Source organism: Aotus nancymaae, unplaced genomic scaffold, assembly GCF_030222135.1.
Source record: "Aotus nancymaae isolate 86718 unplaced genomic scaffold, 86718_ANA_hifiasm-v0.15.2.pri h1tg000131l, whole genome shotgun sequence".
Taxonomy (NCBI): domain Eukaryota; kingdom Metazoa; phylum Chordata; class Mammalia; order Primates; family Aotidae; genus Aotus; species Aotus nancymaae.
The window spans coordinates 11,405,984-11,421,234 of record NW_026988546.1 but is presented as its reverse complement, the minus strand read 5'-3'; the positions used below and the strand labels follow the sequence as shown (position 1 = coordinate 11,421,234).

The 15,251-nt window shown below is 46.8% G+C and overlaps 1 protein-coding gene across 2 annotated transcripts in view; it reads right to left on the bottom strand.

Annotated features, from left to right (window-relative positions):
- Window positions 1–257: 257 nt before the first annotated feature.
- Window positions 258–15,251, bottom strand: part of GPR45 (G protein-coupled receptor 45) — a 92,049-nt gene continuing 77,055 nt past the window's right edge. The window contains exons 1-2 of one of the 2 annotated variants that reach the window (XM_012471487.2): window positions 7,705–7,755; window positions 258–3,922 (exon numbers count right to left, since the gene is read on the bottom strand). In XM_012471487.2, coding sequence (XP_012326910.1) covers window positions 2,559–3,860 — 1,302 coding nt within the window. In that variant the 5' untranslated portion in view covers window positions 3,861–3,922; window positions 7,705–7,755 and the 3' untranslated portion in view covers window positions 258–2,558. Of the gene's footprint in view, window positions 3,923–7,704; window positions 7,756–15,251 lie in introns of those variants that run through there. The other variant, XM_021677396.2, reaches the window with a different exon arrangement.

The following is a 15,251-nucleotide window of genomic DNA, read 5'->3' as shown; positions in this document are numbered from 1 at the left end:
AGTGCCCCTGTAAAAGAGGCTTGAGTGCTCCTTCCCCTTCTGCCATTCAAGGACACAGCAAGAAGGGGTCATCTATGAGGCAGAGCAGGAACCCTCAGCAGACACTGGATCTACCTACACCTTTAAATTGGACTTTCCAGTCTCCAGAACTGGAAGAAATAAGTTCCTATTGTTTAAAAATTACCCAGTCTAAGGCATTTTGTTATAGGAGTCTTAACAAACTGACATAGGGGTGTTAGGCATTGGATTCTGGCTTAATATGTATGGTCTTGGTGCAAATTTTGGCAAGAACATAGGCTTATACACTGAAAGAGCAATAATACTTTATTTAAAATATATACAAAGTTATTACTTTGAAACATATATATTACTGTCCAACATACATCATATAACACTGATTGATGTAAATTTTGGTACCTTCATCTATTCAGTGTGATTTCTCTTTTGTTCAAGGCTCCTGAAGTAAATTCTCTGAAATGCCCACCAGAGGGGAGGTGCCCATGGGCTTGGTCCCCTTGGTGACCTGGCTGTGCTGTTGGGCACTGCTGAGGCCCTACAGCTCTGCTCCATGGAGCTGAAGGCAAATCCTGGCCTTTCTGGGTGAACTGGGACACAGAATTGATGGGGCCCACCTCCCTCGGTCACATGTCAATTGCACATATTCTCCCTTTCTCTCCATCTGGGTATAAACGGGGAGGGGAGCAAGAGGGGAACAAGTGTCAATTATCTTCTGAACCCTCCTCTGGGCTAAGAGGAGGGTTAAGGGAAGTTATGTTCTTACTTTCACCCCCCTTTCTTCCCTGCCTCCATTACCACTACTGTAGGAAGAAAGTATGAGAAGGGGGAGCTGGCTCTTAATGCAGTTTAGAAAGAAATAAGGAGTAAGCAAAAATGAGGCTTCTGTGCTCTTAGGTTGAATTTGAGTTCCCATGATCCTGAGATAAATCAGACAACTGCTTTTGGGCACGGCTCATGCCTCATTCATCACTATCTCCCCCATAGTGCCTTACATCTAGTAGACAATCCATGCTCTTTGCATGGATGAATAAATGAATGCAGGGGACCTGACGACTGCAGGCAGAAAACACACATTTCAGAATCAGAGTGTTTGAGAGATGAAAGGGGACACTGGAAATCATTTGATCTGCTTTCTTGTTTGGCATATGGGGAAACTGACACCCAGAGAAATAAGGAGAAACAGACAAGGTCACATGACTAGTTCCTGATAGAGTCAGACCTGGAATCAAATTTTTAAAATCTCTCCATAAATTTCCCACCCTCTTCAGATCTGGAAAAATAAAGAGAGCCCGGTGGGCTCAATGCTATGCCCTGGACTCAGGACCCTTATATTCCAGTGTGGGGACCCCTGGTGATGGTGGAATAGGGCACAAGTGGAGACGTCCCCTTTGGCCAACTTCACTCCTGGGATCCAGTCCCAGTAGATAAACAGATGGCAGCAGTGGGTCTGAATGAGGTAGGAGAAACACAGAGACCAAGGGGGACCCCAAAAATTGGGCTTGTTGGTGTGGTGCTGCACCTGCAGTCCACACTGATGGACTGTGGTCCAGTGCTGATGTGGATTTGGTGGCTCGAAGGGCTCTGGAGCTCCAGGTGTCCAAAGGAAACGTGTAAACTAAGCCCAGCCTGCCCGCTGCTGACACTGAAAGCTGGTCACTACAGCTGCTTGCTCCATGGGCAAGCTACAGCACACTAGAAGCGGATGGGATAAAAACAAAGAGAGGCAGGGAGAGAGGTGGAGGGAAAGAGGGAAGGGCCAAGGGGCTCTCCAGCAGACAGGGAGGCTGAGCGGCCTCGGGGTGCAGGGACGAGGTGGGCCCAGAAGGTGGGGGGCGTTGGGGACATGCAGGAGTGCCTGGATGTGCTTCTCACTTCAGCTGGGCTGCCCGGGACCTTCTCTGGGCTTTGAGCCTCTGAGGCCCCCCATGCATCATCCCAGGGAGCTCAAAGCACAGAGGCTCACTCCACTTCCCCATGTGATTTTGGTTTGTTTCCAGAAAAGATACTTAGGCATGGCCAGAAATGCACATCTGACCAACATAGAGAAACTTGTGCATTCCCACACACCACAAACATCGATAACTGAAGCGCTCTGGTGTCAAACAAAATCAAGGAGCTGACACCTACTGCTGCACTTTCTCTTGAGCAGGTGCAGAGAGGGCTCCGAGGGCAGGTTGAAGCTCTTGTGACCGACGCCTCCTCCTGCCCCACACTCAACCAGCTTCACTCCCTGTCGCCCTCTTCCTCCCTTTCCGCCCAACTTCTGCTCTCCCAGCCCACTCCATTTTTGCCTTAAGGACTTTGCAGTTCCCATCAGCCCCATATTCAGCTCTCCTGCAAAGAGAAACAAAAATAATTCATCTTGCCAAAATTTGAAATTTGGAAGCTGCAGCTCATCTGATTACAAACGAGTACCTTTGTGCTTAAATAGCCACTACAAAGTGTAGACTATAACCAACATGCCAGGGAATAGAGCAGGACAGACCAGCCCACCCTGGGACCTGGGCTCAGCTGCCCTTTCTCTGCGGCCCCTTGGCCGCCTAAACCGCAGACTGGTTTTCGTTGCACACGTAGACTGTGCTCGGCTGGATTCTCCTTCGGATCCGCTCAGGCACTTTGGGGAGGATTTGGAAGGTCTGGGGCAGCAACTCTATGCAGGCCTCACGGAATTTTTTGATTCTCCAGCAGTAGACGATGGGGTTGAAGACGGACTTGAGGTAACTGAGCCACAGGATGCAGGTGCTGGTGGCATAGAAGGAGGAGCCGCAGTAAAAGCGTTGGCTGAACACAGACAGGAGGCTGTAGACGGAGTGGGGCAGCCAGCAGAGGGAGAAGCCCACGAAGAGGATCAGGATGGTGGTGAAGGCCTTGGTCTTGAAGCTCAAGTCCACGCTGACCTGCTGCTGCCGCTGCAGGCGCCGCAGGCCCGCCCTGGTGAGCTGTCGCAAGTCCAGGCTGTCCGACTGGTTGTGCACGCGAACCGCGTTCTTGCGGACCGTGTTGAGGATGCACATGTAGGCGCACAGCATGATGCCAAAGGGTGCAAAGAACACGGCCACGACCAGGGTGACCACGTAGGCGCGGTCGGCGGGGAGCTCCGTGTAGCCCAGCACGCATTGCGGGGCCCGCGCCGGCACCTCCACCAACGTCCAGCCCGTGAGCGAGGGCCCCGCGATGCAGAAGGACAGCACCCAGGAGACCGCGATGATCACCTTGGCCCTGCGCGGGTTCAGCTTGTCCTGGCGCTGGACGATGATGAGGAAGCGGTCCACGCTGATGATGAGCAGGATGGCCACGCCCTCCAGGACAAAAAACCAGTAGAGCGTGGCTGAGAGGCGGCAGAAGTGGTCCCCAAAGTGCCAGTGCACGGTGATGAGGGTGATGGCAGTGAAGGGCATGCAGCAGAGGGACAGCATGATGTCGGAGAAGGCCAGAGTGGCCAGCAGCAGGTTGATGGCCGAGCGCATAGCTGGCCTCTGGTACACGATGATGCAGACCACCGTGTTGCCCAGGAACCCCACCACGGTCATCAGCAGCATCACTATGGCCAAGGAGATCCTGAGGGGTACGAACAGCGGGGTAGGCCTGGAGTCCGAGGTCTTGCTGGTGTTTAGCAGCAGGTATGGGTAAGCCTCCAGGGATGTGCTGTTGCAGGCCATCGTGGGGAGACCCTTGGAGCTGGGACAGAAATCGCCAGGGGGGGTCCCCTCAGCGCTTGGGTGGCTGCCATTCTTTATCTGCTGGCTGCATCTTCCTGGATGTCTGTGGACCTCTGGGGCACTGGAATGGTTTTGTGGAGAAGCGTCTGTCTTTGGGAGCACTAGCTGGAATTTGTGATTCATGGATCACATCCTAAGCATTTCTGCCTCTAGCGACTGTGTGCACAGCTTCGTGCTTGGATGCTCTGTAGTGGACAGTAAACAAAAGTGCAAAAGAGGAGTTAGAGTTTCCAAACGCACTGAAGAGAGCACGCATTTACAGGTGTTTCTTAAGTTTATTTATCACTTGGGACAAAGCTTGGTATCACAAATATTGTCTGAGTCTTGTCAAGCAGCCCAGAAAAACCTAATCAGCTCTCCTCTGGGGGAACTGAGGAAGTCAATACTTTGTAGTTAGCATTTATGTAATAACTTCAGTTTTCAGCAGCCTGTCGGAATGAAGCCTGGGTCTAGCCAACTAACATTAGAATCCAGCTCCACAAGGGGGAGGCTTTGCCTGTTTCATTCTCTGCTCTCTCTCAGTACTGACAACAGTGCCTGGCATGCAGTAAGTGTCCAATAAATACTTGTTGAGTAGATGAACAAGTGATAGTTAATGCTGCTGCTATAATATTTGTTTAGCTTTAAAACAAAACAACCCCCTCTATGAATGACTGACATGTCAAAAGCTGTATAAATTTACATCTCAATATACCATGAACCCATCACCACCAAGGCCAAAAGCATACCCAGCTCCCCCTGCCAAAGCTCTCTCCTGCCACTTTTCTAGTATTATCATTTGGTTTTGTGGTAAGAACACTTTACCTAAGATCTTCTCTCAGCAAATTTTAAGTATACATTTTTAGGTTTTAATTTTTTAAAAGAAATGTAAGTGTGTTTAACTTTAAGTGTAAATTCACATGGAGTTATAATAATAAATAATATGGTGAATTCCTGTGTGCCCTTCACTCAGTTTTCCCTAATGGTTACATCTCGGATAACTGTGGTGCTGCTATAGTATTACTTTTGGAAGCACAGATGGGGAGAAGGGAACTTTCCCCAAAGGTAAGGTCTTTTAAAATACATTGTTAGCTGGGTGCAATGGCTCATGCCGATAATCCCAGCACTTTGAGAGGCAGAGGCAGGAGGATTGCTTGAGGCAAGGAGTTCAAGACCTGCCTGGGCAACACAGAGAGATCCCATCTCTACAAAAAAATGAGCCGGACTTGTATCTATAGTCCCTGCTACTCAGGAGGCTGAGGCAGGAGGATGGCTCGAGCACAGAAGTTTGAGGCTATAGTGAGCTAAGAAGATGTCACTGTACTCCAGCCTGGGTGACAGAGTGAGACCTCATCTCTAAAAAGAAAAAAGAGTATGAAATGAGCTTTTATTCCTTTACTTTCTTAATAAACTTGCTTTCACTTTCAAAAAGGTAAACATATTATTAATACTGATTTTGTCTCACTGATGTGGCAAGAATGTGTTCAGTAGCTCAGGTGTGCAGTCACATCTCCTGGGCCAGATGAAATCCAGTCTGCACCATTTATCCACCTGGGACATCTGGCTGTTGGATACACCTCTGCTTGTAAGAAACTTCTCTTTTTCCAAATTCCTTGTGGCCATTGTTACAGATATCTCACACCAAGGGAAATGCGGGCAATGTAAGAAGCCAGGAGGCCTCAGACCAGGCCTAGAGGATGGGAGTGACAATGTCTTGGTGATGCTACCTCAGTTTAGACCCAACCAATCCTGGGTCTTCCAGATCAAGAGCCTTTCCTTCCCAAACACACCCAGAATGGGTTCATCTCTCAGTGGTGGGCACTGGTATCCAAACTTTTTCTAAGCTATAAAAATCAGAAAACTGGTGTGTTATTTTATAAGTGGGAATTATCTCTCATGCAGACCAAAATTATGACCCTTTTTCATCTCAGTTTTCCGATTTGTGAAATGGAGGTAATTACATATTTATCCCCAGAGTTGTTAAATATAATGTGCAATGCTTGGTAAAAGAAGGTCATTAAGAAATTAAGTCCATCTCCCTCACTGTTTCAAGTTTAGGAGTTTCTGTCTCTTGGATTAAACTGCAAATGTGTTGATGGCAGGAACCATGACATGTATGTAGGAAGCTCTAATGGATTAAGCTCCTCTTGGAGCACAGAATAAAGGACCACTGAGAAAAAACACACCCTCGTGCATCCGTGTGCCTTCAATCTTAGCTGATAGTGAATTCCTCATCTGTACTCTATGCTATAAACTTAGATTTTCCCCACAACGATAATTACAGAAAGTGATTTCACGCTTAACTAAAGGAACAAATAGTGCAAGGTACTTATTTATTTATTTATTTATTTATTTTATTTTTTGAGACGGCGTTTCGCTCTTGTTACCTAGGCTGGAGTGCAATGGCGTGATCTCGGCTCACAGTAACCTCTGCCTCCTGGGTTCAGGCAATTCTCCTGCCTCAGCCTCCTGAGTAGCTGGGATTACAGGCACGCACCACCGTGCCCAGCTAATTTTTTGTATTTTTAGTAGAGACGGGGTTTCACCATGTTGACCAGGATGGTCTCGATCTCTTGACCTCATGATCCACCCACCTTGGCCTCCCAAAGTGCTGGGATTACAGGCGTGAGCCACCACACCCGGCCCAAGGTATTTTTTTTTAATGTGTGTGTCTTGAGGTTGAATCTGATTAAAATTATTTTGGCTTGTGGGCAACACCCTGTCTTAGATATTTTAATTTAGCATTTTGGTCACAGTCCCATTGTTAATATCTGAATCAACAATGCTTTTATTACAAGGGACCAGGGCACTAAGATCAAAGTCAAAGATAACAAGTGAACAAGAAATGTTCTGCTGCTGTTTTTGGAGTAATAGCACCCACCATCTCCGGCGGTTTTCACGGTGAGAAATGGGTGCCACACTATGAATTTAAGGCTGCGAAAGAAGCAAGCTAAGAACTGAACCGTTTCAAGGTACTTCTTTTAGTTCCTTTCCAAATGATCTCACCCTGGAACTGGGAGGCTGTGCAAGTGTCAGGAGGTAAATAATCATCTCTAACCGAAGTGTGATTAATCAACTAAGGAAAAGATGGTGACCAGGCTGTGTGCTGCTGTGTGCCATGTGTGGCTAGCTGTGTACTGGCAGGGTCCTCAGTAAGCTGTGTCCACGCAAAAGACAGAAGGCGCTTTCAGCAAAGCGGACACGTGGCTACCCATGCACCGCCTTCACTGCAAGGTTTTCCAAAGCCTTCCGTGTGGGCTCCCTCGGCATCCTCACGCCTGGCAAGAAGGCAGGGAAATTATGAAAGGGAAGTTCAGATGCAGCCACGATGAGCTCCAGTTCAGCAAAGTAGTGGCCTGTGGAGCCGAGAATGGAAACTGATACTCCCAGGGAAGGACGGGTCTGTGGTGAGGATGGCGGCTTGGGGAGGATGACTTCATATCTGCGACACTGACAAGCACCGGGAAAAGGAAAACCATCCCCCCGCCCCCACACTACACCAGTTGAGGTACAGACAAATTTCACACAAAATCCCACTTGTTCTCCTTTCCCGGTAGGTGAAGAATGAACTTCTAAAAACTGAGCTTCAGTGGTTGATGACCTGTGAGGATGAGGGAGGGAAACTTTGTCTCAGCTCTCCAAATAGGACAACTCTATGTGCGAACACCGGGGGCGCGCTGGGGCAGCCTCGGGAGGCTGGGAAGTACCAGTGTCTGGTGTGTTAACAAAGCCTTCCTTCCTCCCTCCCTCCCTTCTTTGCCTTCCTCCCTCCTTCCCCCCTTCCTTCCTTCCTTCCTTCCTTCCCCCTCCCTTCCTTCCTTCTTTCCCTCTTTTTTCCTTCCTTCCTTCTTTTCTCTTTCATTTCTTTCTTTTCTCTTTCTCTCTTTGTTCCCTTCCCCTTTTTCTTTTGCCAACTTTAAAAATCTTTTTATTATGGTAAATTTCAAACATATGCAAAAGTAGATGACATAGTATAGCAAAGCCCCACCTGGCGAAGCTTTTGACCTCCATTTCCTTCCGCTTAAGCTGGCATTTCCTTGTCCCCATACACCTCCCGTCCAGGCTTTTGTTTCCAGTATGGGGAGATCCTGCCAGGTTTTCTTGGGGAGAGGAGGCCAGTCTGTGATTGGCCCGGTAAGTCAGACATGAGAGGGGAGAATGTGGCCCAGGAGAGCTTTGAGGGACAGGGGGACACAGCCAGGGTCCCTGCAGCTGCACTGGGGCATCTAGCTCTCCAGGACTCCACCGTCCTAAGGTCTGGTCAGCGGGGATTCTGGTGGCCTTTTGCTAGAAAACTTGCGTTTCAGGTAGCAGCTCTCATCTTCGGCTGGGAATATGTTTGGCTCTAAGTAGACAGGAAAGAGAAGGTAAGGAATGTCTGTCTCCTTTTCCCATCCTCAAGATCAGGCATGAAGACGATCTGCCAGACCCCGATTGAAGCGGGGAGGGGACAAAGGGGGGCAGAGTCAGGGACCGGCGGAGGCACAGTCGGGTAAGCTGCGTGGCGGGGAGCCGAGGAGCAGCAGCGATTGCCACATGGAGGAGGGAGACTTTGCCACGTGGAGGAGGGAGATTTCTTGGCAACCGGGCGGTGAGCCCTGCGCGGCCTTCAGCCAGGGCACGTGCCTCCTTCCTCCACGCGCTGTAACAGAGCGGCCAAAAGGCACTGCGGGGGACGGAATGGATTATTGTGTCTGAGGTCCCGACCCGTCCAGAAAGCCCCCAGCATCCCTGTTAAGTGTTCAGGAAAACGACGGAAGCTTCCCCACCTTCAAATCCCACATGCTGCCGTATCCTCCCCAGCAGCTCCACCCACCCCCTGTGACACTTCTCCTGTTCCTTCAGCAAAAGCTGCCCTGGAATCGTCCCTGTTCCTCCGTGGCTTCGTCTATTGGAGCATCCATCCTTATTGGACCCTTCTCCAGCTCTGCCCTTCGCAAGGTGTCACGTGCATCCTGGTGCCTCTGCACCTGGACCCTGTGGGACGAAGGCTGTGCCCGGGTGTGTTCTGAGGGCGGGGCTGCCAACCCCTGATCAGAGAAGGAAATGCGCAGTGGGAGTAGCTTCTTTTGGAACTGTTTTTAACAAACATTAAAAAAAGAGTCAGGTACACAATACATACGGGTACATTTACATTTTAATTATCAGATTTGGAATTATATACACACACACACACACACACACACACACACACACATCTGGTAGGATTTCCTTTCTCTTTGCTGGTTCTATTTCAGCCAAATAGTAGAAATTTGTTGGGCTCTTTCTCCGCAGTCTTTAATATTGCTGCCGGTACAACCAATTGATTTTGTGATATTGGATTTTTAATCCCTGCTCCAGAAGAACATATTGGTTCAGAAATGCCAAATTTAAGAGATGAAGTCAATTTTGGCAGATGGAGAAGCGAGGAACAGCCCTTTGCTGTGGAAACAGCTTGACTCTGTCATTACCTGCAACCTCGTCACCTGTCTTTTTGATACAAACTCTCAAACAGATGGTATATTTCAATTTCAATAACTTTATTGGCGATGAAAAAAATATGCAAGAGCTGCCAAAAGTAATACATCAAGTAGCTGTGTTTAGAAACAGGTGTCGTGCCACGTGTCTTAACTTCAAAGAAAAGTGAGCTGAAAGGAAGCAGATTTTTTATTCCTCAACTTGGACAAGATTCTTGGGGAGAAATTTTCAACTAGAACACAACTGGGAAGTCTTTTAATGAGGCAAATCTTCATTGCCTATTCTTCTTAGTATTGCCTAACATTTCTCATGTGCTGATAGTGCTCCAGGCTAAGCCCCTTACATGGCTCAGTGGTCGTGAAGCTCAGCCCCTGCATCTTCAGCATCCGCATCACCTAAGAACTTGAGAAAGGAAAATTCTCAGGACCACTTCAAACCTACTGAATTAGAAACCCTGGGACGCCAGGGGGCGCAACCTGCATTTTCATAAGCCGTCCAGGTTAAACATTCTCAGTTATAGGAACTACGGACATGGCTTTTCTCAATTAATCCTCGCATTGACTCCTCTTTACAGATGAGGAGCTGGATGCACAGTTATTTTCTTAGAAAGTACAGTCATATGATCCTGCACTAGAACCAGACGGTCTGACTCCAGGACCCATGGCTTAACCCTCAGGCTATGCAGAGAGACCACTCAGATAATGATATAACTGGCAGTTCCTATCAGACTTTTATATCAGAAATAAGTCAGCATTGGGAGCCACAGCAAGGATATCTTTCAGCAGGAAAGGTCAGATGTGAAGGCCGTGGGTGCAAGGCCCGTGTGTGGGACTGTCACAGGGATACAGGTGTCTTGATAGGCGATTAAGACATAGGCTGCCCTCAGGCCTGCAGGACCCTGTGTACATCTGATGCAGGAGCTTTTGCAGATGCTTCTCAAGCAAATGTGGATAAGAGCTATTTGTCCCCTCAAATTTAAAATCTGGAGGCTGTCGAGAATGTAGGATTTAACGCCAGACCGATGGGAGTTACGGGGTGGCCACAGGGATTCAGACACTATCTCATCTCTTTGTTCAATCCTTGGTGCTTCCCCCACCCTTTTAAAGTCAACACTCATATAGAAAATGTTACTTGTAGGGCACACTAGAGTGACCGACCGCAGGCCTCTAAGAGGTTAATACCTCAGACATACCAGCAACCCATTCATAGCTCCAGAGCCTTGCACACGAGCTGGTGGCTGGGAGGCTCTCATCTTAGAGGCCAGCTTGAAGATTTCCGGCCTCTATATATCCTCAATCTAACAGTGACAGAATCGTTGCTCTGACCAAAGAAACAGTCATGCGTGGTATTGGAATAAGACTTTAAATATACAAAGAGCTTCCAAAATGTGCTTTTACTTCTTTCTCACAGCCGCTGGGATGATACATGACTATTCCCGTTTACAAATGAGGACACTCAGTCAATGCAATTAGATGAGTTGCTTAAGTTGATGAAAATGGAAGAATGGAAAATTGAGTCACGACTTCTCTTTCACTCTTCAACTCTTCCCTCTTTTCCTCTGTCCTGAGTAAGCCCCATGTTAGGGGTACCCACTCAGTGTATGTGAAGGTTTCATTGTGTGGACAAATTTATTTCTCTAGATTCAGATAGATTATGATTCCAATTGACTGGCTATGTTTGCTCTGGCTGTGAGAAAAAACAATTGGTTATTTAAGAACTTCTGAAAAGTCCAAAATAACCCACAGGATGGCCATAAAATACCCATATTTATGTATCTTTATGCTACCACTTTTCTTGAGAGCAGGAGTTCTTAACCCCCGGGACCAGAGTTCCCTGGCCTGTTAGGAACCAGGCCACTCAGCAGGAGGTGAGTAGAGAGCGAGCGAAGCTTCTTCTGTATTTACAGCCACGCCCCATTGCTCACATTACTGCCTGAGCACCGCCTGCTGTCAGATCAGCAGCAGCATTCAGTTCTCATAGGAGCCGAGCCCTGTTGTGAACTGTGCAAGCGAGGGATCTAGGTTGTGCACCCCTTAAGAGAATCTGATGCCTGATGATCTAATGCCTGATGATCTGCTGAGATGGAACAGTTTCATCCCAAAACCATCCGCCCTTGGTCCTGTGGAGAAATTGTCTTCTGTGAAACTGATCCTTGGTGCCAAAAGGTCGGGGACCACTGCTTTAGAGGAGGCCAAAGCATATAATCCACAGGGTCATCAGTTTCCAAATTAATCCTGTAGAATTTTGTTTGTGCATTTTACTATTAAAAGCCAACTTTTTCACTTCCTTTCTTAATTAATTTAGAGGTGCTGCATCTAAGGTAGTGTTTTAAAAATCCCCGAACTGTATATGAAGATTTTGCTAGAGGCACAAAACATGTGGCACTTGTATAAAAATGGATGGAGCTTTATACTTTAACTGAATCTAAGGCAATTAGCACTTTTTCAAGATGCTAAAAAATAAGACCTGCCAATGTTGTGTTTCTCCAGGTGGAGCTGTGACATCTCAAGTAGCCTGCGCCCAGGGGCTCCCAGGACAGCTGTGGTTTACACAGGAGAAAAACCCAGTACTGACACCTTGAATTTCACAGGGCTGCTTTATGAATCCTGTTTCCTTCTCCAAAATTACAACTGCAGGGCCCCCTACCACACTTTTACCTGGCTTGCTCAAAAACTAATTTTAAACTTTTTTGTGACTTTGGCATTTTTTTTCTGACATTTTATGCCCTAATTCTAAACAAACAAACAAAACCCCTAAGCCTGGTAAAAATATACTTTTTCATTTGTAATATAAAGAAAACAGACGCAGCTTTCGTATCTAGGAAAATTATTTTTGATATTTTAATATTTTGACAGCTTCATTGAGATCTCGTTTATGCTATCACGACCTTTGCCCACTGTACATTTACAATTAAATCATTTTTAGCCAATTTAAATGTTGCATAACTATCACCACAGTCTGCTTTGAGGACATTTTCATTACCTCCAAAAAGAGCCCTCATGTCTGTTTGCAGTCAACTGACTGAATTTTTTAATAAGTGTTCCCATTTATTTTAGAAAAAAGCGCTCCTCATATAACCCAAGACCTTGCCAATTTCTTTTCTTTTATTCATTTATTTATTTATTTTTTGAGATGGAGCCTCTCTGTGTTGCCCAGACTTGAGTGCAATGGCGAGTCAGGGCTCACTGCAACCTCCGCCTACTGGGTTCAAGCAATTCTCCTGCCTTAGCCTCTCGAGTAGCTGGGAATACAGGTGCCCGCCACCATGCTTGGCTACTTTTTGTCTTTTTAGTAGAGACGGGGTTTCACCATGTTGGTCAGGCTGATCTCTAACTCCTGACCTCAGGTGATCTGCCTGCCATTTGCTGGGATTGCAGGTGTGAGCCGCCGCACCCAGCCAGAACTTGACAATTCGAATTGACATCCTGGTAACTCTAGCAGCACCTCTGCCCTTCCTACCAGGCCTACAACATATGGAGGAGCAAGGTTGGAGCATCGTTTAGACCACTGAGTCCTTGTGCCCTGTCCCATGTTGATATCCATGATGCTAAATTAGGAAGTATTAGTGGGGCAGGAGGCAAGACAAGCTAAATTTATTTGCCCATGTAAAGCCACCAAAGTACCCACCAACATATAGTCATGATGAACCAATGAAATACAGGAGGAAAGGGGACCTCTGTAATAAAGTGTCAAAGCTTGGAGTCAGAAGATCGAAATTATAGTCCTGGTTCTGCCTTATAACCTGGGAAAAATCCCCAACTGTTCAGTTTCTTCTTTTGTAAAATGATATTAGGGTTCCTATCTCACAGGCTTATTGTGAAGATTGAATATTTAGAAAAGCACGCTGCATATCACAAAACACTACACAGGGGTAGGGAAGGGTCTTGCTTTTTGTTTTTGTTGTTGTTTTTGGGGTGGGGGTGGGAAGTACAATGTCTCACTCTGTCGCCCAGGCTGGAGTGTGGTAGCGTGATCTTGGCTCACCACCACCTCCGCCTCCCAGGTTCAAGGGATTCTTGTGCCTCAGCCTCCTGAGTACCTGGGACTACAGGCGTGTGTCACCACGCCTGGCTAGTTTTTGTATCTTTAGTAGAGATGGGGTTTCTGCCATGTTGGCCAGGCTGGTCTCCAACTCCTGACCTCGAGTGATCCACCTGCCTTGGCCTCCCAAAGTGCTGGGATTCCAGGCATGAGCCACTATGCCCAGCCTGGGAAGGGTCTTTATTAGGATAGTTAGTAAGTTCTGTCCCAAGCACAAAACATGCCAGATTTTGTGGGCTGTCTGAACCAGCTACGGGTATGTGGGTCCCCTGGGGTAGGGTCCTGATTTCTTCCTGATAATTTTGCTTCTTAATAAAGTCAATTTTGAATGTTTCAAACGTACGGTGTTTCATGCTTTGCACAACTTTTCATGATCTCATTACCTGAGCTGTTTTATTCCCATGAGGTCACACAGCATTGCTTGGTGAGGCTGAAGCTTGTCACCCGGCTTATCCTTTTAAAATTTCTCTAAGCTGGACTTTTGCCATTCTTCTCCAACAGTGGGTCAGAGCCCTCCAGCTGGCAGAAAGCACATATCCAGAACCTCATGAAGTGCCAGACTCTTCCCTCCCCTGCACTGTCAGCTGACTTAGCACACTGTGCCATTTTCCTTTTCTGTCACGTTAAAAAAAAAAAACAACTTGGACATAAAATCCTAACTTTCTAAGACACTGGACAAGAAATTAATGTATTCATTTGTTCAGTTAATATTTACTGAGCAGCGTTACCATGGGTCAGGCATGAGAGAGTCAATGGTGAGCTCTGCCTTTTGGAGCTTTATAATCTGATTTGCTTTTCTCCAGATGTGATCTGCAGATAGCTGCATAAAGATGACACTGGCTGCTTATCGAGAGGGCAGATTCTGGGGCCCCATGGCAGACTTACCAGATTAAAATCCCTGGCTAAGGGGCCAGGACTCTATCTCAGAGGATTCTTAGTGCCCCAACCTTTGAGACTGGTAGGAGATGGTAACAGAATGTAATAGAGAAGTGGAAGAGGCTGAGCTCTGCTGCCACATGATGCAAAGACAATTTATCCTCTACAATTAAGAATGGGCCAGGCATCATGGCTCACACCTGTAATTCCAGCATTTTCGGAGGCTGAGGTGGGAGGATTGCTTAAGGCCAGGAGTTCGAGACCAGCCCTGGCAACATGGCGAGAGAAAAAATAATAATAGTTAATAAATAAATGAATAAAATTAAAGAAAGAATTATACCAGACTCCTGAGGAAATGAGAAGCTATAAAAGATTGTGTCTTATACGATTGCACTTGGGGTTTCATATGAACCTGCCTGCACTGAGATCTACATGCCTCATTCTACTTCCCACCCAATCACTTTTTTTTTTTCTAAGCCTTAATTGTTTGTAGAGCAGCTTTAGGTTCACAGCAAGATGGAGAGAAAGTACGGAGATTTCCCATCCACCTGCTACCCCACATGTACGCAGCCTCCCCCACTATCAACATCTCCCGCCAGAGTGGTCCATCGATCACAGCCATGAACCTGCACTGACATATCACAAACCCCCTTGGTGTTGTATGTTCTGTGAGTTTTGACAAAAGTATAATTTCCAGCACTGTCGTGTCACACAGAATAGTTTTACTGTCTTTAACCGCACCCATGCTCTGGCTGTTCATCCCTCCCTACCCTTGAATCCTTGGCACCTACTGATCTATTCCTGTCTTCCTAGATTTGCCTTGTCCAGAATGTCACATAGAGTCAGCCCTGTATCCCTGGTCTCCACAACCGTGGACTCAAACAACTTCAGATAGAAAATATTGGGAAAGAAATTGCATCTGTACTGAACATGTTTGGGTATTTTTTCATCATTATTCCCTAAACAATACAGTACAGCAACTATTTACGTAGCATTTACATTATATTAGGTATTATAAATAATCTAGAGATGATGTAAAGATGATTTACATAGAAGGATGTGGATAGCTTATATGCAAGTACTATGCCATTTTATACCATGGACTTGAGCGTCCAAAGATTTTGGTACCTGAGGGAATTTCCAGAACTAATCCAGCATGGA